The sequence below is a fragment of the Berghia stephanieae genome, chromosome 13, assembly GCF_034508935.2.
Source record: "Berghia stephanieae isolate SIO BIC M18660-M18661 chromosome 13, UCSD_Bste_1.3, whole genome shotgun sequence".
Lineage (NCBI taxonomy): Eukaryota > Metazoa > Mollusca > Gastropoda > Nudibranchia > Aeolidiidae > Berghia > Berghia stephanieae.
This window is the reverse complement of record NC_088372.1, coordinates 23073107-23080606: the sequence shown is the minus strand read 5'-3', so window position 1 is coordinate 23080606 and position 7500 is coordinate 23073107. Positions and strand designations below refer to the sequence as shown.

General features: G+C 33.1%; 1 protein-coding gene across 2 annotated transcripts in view; it reads right to left on the bottom strand.

Annotated features, from left to right (window-relative positions):
- Positions 1–7500, bottom strand: part of LOC144959176 (sodium- and chloride-dependent glycine transporter 1-like) — a 38349-nt gene that overhangs the window by 9531 nt on the left and 21318 nt on the right. For both annotated transcript variants that reach the window (XM_078891710.1, XM_078891709.1), the window contains 6 exons: positions 7331–7500; positions 5819–5873; positions 4960–5092; positions 3358–3492; positions 2005–2108; positions 336–460 (listed from right to left, as the gene is read on the bottom strand). The exon at positions 7331–7500 is cut by the window's right edge and continues 49 nt beyond it. In XM_078891710.1, the coding sequence (XP_078747836.1) occupies positions 336–460; positions 2005–2108; positions 3358–3492; positions 4960–5092; positions 5819–5873; positions 7331–7500 (722 nt within the window). The remainder of the gene's footprint in view (positions 1–335; positions 461–2004; positions 2109–3357; positions 3493–4959; positions 5093–5818; positions 5874–7330) is intronic.

Below are 7500 nucleotides of genomic sequence, written 5' to 3'. Positions count from 1 at the left end.
AATCAGAGCCAAGGCCAACACATTATCTTGTCTGAAAACACATCAAAAGTTCCACAATGACACTATTACATGATTTCAGTCAAAATGGATGCACTCTAATAGGCTATAAAATAAATATTAACTAAAAAAAAAATACCAATACCATTTTATTTCTTTTCCTCATAAAATACATGTGCTACTGACTCGGTGAAACTGAATATCATTTGTTGATGGGCATATCCAATTTTGAAAAAAATCGAAAGCATATAATATGCCCGAAAGCACCATTCCCTGCACACATAAAAATCATACATTTACCAACGAAACAAGGAACTCATATCATCAACATAACTCACCACTTGTCGTGACATTCTTCACATCTTGGTTATAGTTTTCAGACATGTACCCAAGCACGGAGAAGATGGCAAAGCCAGCATAGAAACTTGTACAACAGTTGATGATAGGGACCAGTATACTGTCTCTGGATGGGATAAAAGTAGAAATAAGAGAACATTCGATTTCAATTATTAGTTATAGCACAGCACTGTAATCAGGAGATATAAATGTTATTTTTATTTTTTATTTTTGTTATTTTTTTTTTTTTTGTGGAAATTCTTAGGTGAAAATAAAATATATTTTTATCTCACTTGGACACGTGGTCATAGTCTACAATTAATAGGTTATTTATAGAATAAATGAAGATGACGTCATTCACTTCTTGAACATTGTTTTCAATCCACCAGAGAAGTCTCACTAATTTTTTGATACCTGGAATAAACTGTAACATAATCATGTGTGTTAGTTATTGTTTTTGGTGGTTAGAACTGGTGAGCATTTTGCTTTACCTCCCTGTACAAATTCTCATACAAAAGTATCTTCCTCAACAATAAAGAGTTATGGGAATTTTTTATTTATGTTTCAGTTGACTTAAAACGTGGCATCTCTATTGTAAAGATAGTTTGTGGACAAAGCCATTTAAAATCAACTGTCATACTAGACGGAAGAATCGTGAAACAATAATTATTGTAACTAACGCATTTCGATCAAAAGATAAATGATATTAATTACAACACCTTCAACTCGCAGGAGCTAATACGGAAAACAAATAATAATAATATATGGTTTTTATATAGCGCCTTACCCCATATATCAACACGTTCAAAGCGCTTAACAGTATCGTGGCTACTTTCACTCAAACATACAACCACTCAAACATGCAATATGAAACAAAGCAATATAATTCTACAGTGTTACATATTAAAAAGAAACGTTTTAAGATGGTTTTTGAAGAATTCTGCATCATTACTATCTCTGATACATCTTGAAAGGGAGTTCCAGATAAGGGGTGCTGAATATTCAAACGCATGCTCGCCAATTTTGGGAGTCATTTTTGGCTTCACAAATATGTGATTATCAGACTTTGAGAATTATGAATTGAAATGCTTGGATAAGATTCTTGTGTGTAGAAAAAAAAGGTATATTAATGTTCCGTAATTTGCCTGAACAAGGATTATAATCACTGTCACTCTTTTGTTTTAAAATTCTCATTAAATCATGCTTGTCTTTAACTACAGTCTTGAAGAGACAGCACCTTGCAACCAATTTGTTTTTTGTTTGTTTTGTTTTGTTTTGTTTTTTTTGGGGTTTTTTTTGTTTTGTTTATTTGTTAAGCTTAAAAACCTTACTACAATATTGGATTTATCTAAAATAATAATAAAATAACAATAATGGTATAGATTTATAGTGCGCCAAAGATCCCTTCATCAGGAGGGCTCTGGGTGCATAACATAGATTAAGCCCTAACACAGTACACAAACAACACTAATTATACACATAATATAAAAAAATCATGAGTTCCCCTTTTACTTTATTTATCAAGATAATGACATGTTTTTCGGTCAAGTGCTTTTAGCGATGTGATTCCCGTAGTACAAAATATAGTTATTACAGCTCATAAGTCTCAACACAAAAGATGTCAGGATAGTGTAAAATAAAACTGTCTGCAATTGGTTAAAATCGTTTTACCGGAAGATGTTGTTTTTAAATTTGTTATAACTAGACATGGCAGTCAGACTTCCGGTACAACATGAGAGGGAGAAGAAAATTTGGGAGGCTGCAGCTTTCCACACCTGTGAACAAGGATTGTGTAATATTATAAATATAATATTATATAAATATTATCATTTAACACGGTTTTCACAATTATTGTTGAAGTAAATCTGGTTTATTTACTAGCAGTTGTTATTTCTTTTCACTTTATTTACCCATAACAATGCAAAATTTGACTGATGCCTGTAAAACTCAACCTTTTTCCTTAAATAGAGCTTTGATAGACCCCTGAAAGAGATCAATAAAATATTCAAAGATACTCAGGACTCCCACATATTTTGACAATGGAAAAAGAGCACAATTCTTTGCCTAGTCTTCAATGGTAAATTCACATTTTCAGAGATTTTACTTTTAAAAAATAGAAATCTACATGGTTATGGATTTCTGTATGTATTTTGGTTCTATTCTTTATGGATGGACCATTCCCACAGCATGTTATGCAGCGTGGCGTAAATTACATTGATAGTAACACAATGGTTTTGTCTTTTTTTTTATTTTAAAAAGTTTTTATTCTGTTTTTTTTTTTTAAGCTATCAAATGCAGGGTTATTAAACATTATTCACATTTCAAAGGCCTCAACTCAGAGTATAAATTAACGAAATTTTATAAAGTTTAAGTCACAGTCACAGAAAATTCCATTAACCAGAAACATGTTGTTTCAACAATACTTTATGTTGACCATCGGTACATTGAGGAATAATTGTTGCGCGCCATCAAAACTTAAATAATTTGATACATTTGTTCCGGTCTATACACCAAATAGTTATCAAATTAAGAGTTTAATTTTAGATGAATCATTTTGAATAACCCTGCATTATTATTGTAGACAGTTATGAGACTTGTCAATCAATATAAAAAGATAATATTTGAATCACCTTGATTAGACATGATAAGTTAAGAAAGATTATAGGTCTTTCATGTTTAGCTGAGCGGATTTTTAGGAAAAATGTGAATTACACTTAAATAATTTGATACATTTGTTCCGGTCTATACACCAAATAGTTATCAAATTAAGAGTTTAATTTTAGATGAATCATTTTGAATAACCCTGCATTATTATTGTAGACAGTTATGAGACTTGTCAATCAATATAAAAAGACAATATTTGAATCACCTTGATTAGACATGATAAGTTAAGAAAGATTATAGGTCTTTCATGTTTAGCTGAGCGGATTTTTAGGAAAAATGTCAATTGACAATAAATTTTTAAAAACAAATTATGCCCATAAAAGTTTGTATCACTATATCTTTATTAATTTTTTTATATACCTTGGCTTGTGTTAGCTTGTCCGTGTCTGGAGTTAAATAGAAGTCGATTCCCTTCCTTGCTCCGTCAAGAGTTACCCCCCTTACCACCAAGATGGTCATTAAAACATATGGGAACAGAGCCGAGAAGTAGACAACCTGATTAGACAGTAAGATAAAAATGGCATTAACTATCCATTTCTAGTTCCAGTAAATGGCGAACTATTAAAACGATAAATAGTTTAAATAAAATTCGTGTTATCTTGAAATTATGCGCATATATATATATATATATATATATATATATATATATATATATATATATATATATATATATTATTCATATATTTTAAATGTATTGCATCATATGTAATTAATTTGTTTAAATGACAGTGAAACACGTTTATATCACAAGGAACTGCACATGAAGAAATCATTTAACTATTAAATAAATAAAAAATTAAAATTAACTATTTAAAAGCAAAAACAATGAAAAAGCACATGCCAAACTCCACAGGCCAATGCACATAGCGCCCTGGCAACAACTATGGAATGGGGTCCAGTATCGGCAGCAATTTAGTCCTCCCCCTCTCCCCTTCTCCCTCAATGACAAATAGAAGGCAACTACCCGGCACTGGCTTTTCAAAATAGAGAGAGGGCAAGCGGGTAACCCTTCTGAGACGTATTATGGATGGTGCCCCGTGTATAACCCGAATGAAATCCTGGCAGCACTTTGCTTTGTTTTTAAGTTTTACGGGTTTTACGGCGCTTGCAACACATTAAGGTCATATCAGCGCCAGTAAAAAGGGGGAAAAAATGGGATAGTAAAAAGTTCCAGAATTACAATTAAAGCATCCTGAAATAAGGCAGACAAAGGGGAATTGGTTCAAATACGGCACAGACATAGATTCCAAGAGCTCACTATCAGTGTACTTAGTTTGAGATCACCTAAAAATATCATCCAGACACAAGCACATGTCCCCACGAAGAGGAATACACTCAAATGTTTACAAATCATATATAATACAGAAACAAAACATATTACAGTGCATAACAGAGAGATGATTTACAAGGAAAAAAAATATCATCTCCCACAACATTTGACTGTTTCCCTCCCAGCCAGGGCCAGGACAAAACCAAGTAATCTCATTCCAAGACAAAGACAGAAAGCATGTTGGAAAACAGTCATAGTGGGATAGAAGACACAGTATGTACCACCCTGCCCCCTATGGGAGGTCAGGAACCCCACCCAGAGCACTTAGCTTTCATGACATCGGAAGAGATGGACGTCGACTTAGAAGAATACAGTTACTTGGGACGTCTGAACTGGAAGAAACCGGATTTATGTACCAGTAGGAGCCACCTATCTGATAGCACCCCAACTTCATCAGTGGGGTCCAACTGCTTCATCCACTTGATTAATTGTGGTAAAGAAAGATCTGGAGACCACATAGCATTTGGTGGAACATAGCATTGTGTACGACGTAAATAAGTGCCGTACAAAATTCGCAGTCTGGATAGATTGTCATACCATTGAGCGTGAAACACCAGAAGTTGCCCTGCATTGAATATGAGATTATTACAGATAATTATATATATATAAAATTAACAGGATCATTATCTTACTTTCCCCATAGATTTAACTCCCTTGATGAGAGCCACACAAATGATAACCCAGGCCAAGAGGTTACACAGAGTTATGTCCCATTTAACCTCTCCTGCATCGTCAATGCCGTCAGTTATCTCCAACACGTGATTGCTGAAAAAAAATGAAATAGAGGAAGGGTAAATGGAGGCACGGGGGGGGGGGGGGGGGGGGGAGGAGGTAGTGCTTTTACATCAAGTGCTCACAAAGACTTAAAAGAAAGAAAAAATAAAGGTATTGACTTAAATCAGCTAGTTTTAGTAAAATTATCGATGCATAAATCCCTAAAACTGCAGTGGAATCCGCATAAAGTTGACTCTCTTAATTAACTTCTGCTTAAAGTCAACACATCTTGTTGGTAATTTTTTTTTTCTCTTTATCTAAGTGCGTTCGATTGATAATGGATAAAGTCAACCTTGTTTAAAGTCAACCAATATTTCTGATCCGGCGGTGTTGGCTTTATCAGGATTCCACTGTAAATTATGTTTCCACTGAGAAGAAAGAATTTCGTTTCGTAAATTTCAAGAAATTCTAATTTCTTCTTTCATTTTGACTTCAAACGCAATTTTCATCTTCTAGTACGGTCCAACGTTCTTAATAATAATAATAATAATAATAATAATAATAATAATAATAATAATAATAATAATAATAATAATAATAATAATAATAATAATAATAATAATAATAATAATAATTTATTGCATCCCAAAAAGGATTTTTTAAATGAATAAAACTATGGTAGGTAAACATTCACAAACACGTCTGTTATTGCCGGAAGTCAGCGCAAGGTTATCAGATGGACGCATTTGGTAACAATATAATATGAAAATGACTCACTAGAAATATTCCTCGCTTGATCCGACCACAGACATGTTGCTGTTCTCGGCATCGGCTTTTGAAAGAAAATGAAACGGTTTGTAATTTGAGAGAATAGTATAATAATAATAATCAAGAGATCGTTAATGGGATCTTTTCTTCCTTAGTTTTATCCATGTTTCTTGTGGAATATCGAGGAAATCAAACTCTTTTTGTATACTGCCATAGGGGAAAGGTATGACCGAAAGGCCCAATCTAAATACGGATTCAGAAACAATCATCAACCTAGTTCGTCTGAAATAGCAACACTTGCACTCAACAAATAGCCTAAGATATATCCAAAACCCAAATTATTTACCCCCCCCCCCCCCCCCCCCCCCCTAGCCAAAAAAAAAGAGAAGAAAATGGAAAGAAAAGTAATAGGGCAGAGAAGTTGTGACGTCACACCTTCTGGTTCAATCTTTTTGGAAGTGTTATGCAATAGTTCTTCGGGGGACTAATAATGAATTGGTTACATATTGAATCGTAAGGTGACAAGATATTTTAGTACCAGGGTGTATAGCTGTCCCCGCAGTTTTTCGCGGCCGTAAATTTCACCCATGACCGCAAAAAGCCGCAAATTTTTATTTGGCCGCAAAAAGCCGCAATTTTCGCCGTTTTTAGGATAAATTGACGATTTTTGCACTTAGTTTTCATGATATGATTATGATTTTTCATGATTTTTTCCATTTTTTTCATTCAAAAACCCATTAGCCCTTTATTGAAATATAAAGCAATAATAATAATGCTCAAAATTAGTAAGTAGAGAAAACAAATTTAATGTGCCCCCATTGGAAAATGTATTTTGTTTCTCTTTCTTTGTGAATAGTTATTTTTTTCCTCTCCTTAATTAGTTTTTCAAATTTTGAATTTTTTTTATGCGATTGTTCACTTTGATTTCCCAAATTTTAAGAAGCTAAATAGTTAATAAAGTATTCTTTTTGTTTTACTTCCTTACTTTTTATTTTATTATTATATTATTATTATTATTATTATTATTATTATTATTATTATTATTATTATTATTATTATTATTATTATTATTATTATTATTATTATTATTATTATTATTATTTCAAACCATTCAAAATGTAAATAAATTCATGTTGACATGTGACATCAATATTCTACAAAATGCCCTATTTGTGTCAACTTTTTTACCGTTCACGTTGTTTTAATTGTTTGATTTTTGTAAAACTAGCGGCAAATTTTTGGCAAATTTTGCTATTTTGATGGCAAATTTTGGCGTTTGAAATGGCAAAAAAAAAAACAAACAAACGCGGGGACAGGTATAGGCAGATTCTTACGGTTACGGGACGGTAAAAGAGTGAGGATGGATAATCTTTATTGACGACCAGCATATATTTAGATTAGAAAATAAGATGTCATCGCTCTAAAACCAGTAGATCAATTACACAAGGCTTTACACTTCCATTGAGATTGGAACCAGTTTTTTGGACATCACACTTTTGTACCCTATTCCGAAGTGCTTACTGCAGTTGAGCCCATTGTCCTTGAACCACATCATGGGATCATCTAGCTTGACAGGCATGCCTGGAGTCCGACATTGGCACGTGTTCCAATCATTACCACAGGACATCCAAGGGAGCTCACTCTGCATTGAGGCAAACAGGAAGTAGATGGCGTATGCCACCACAATATTG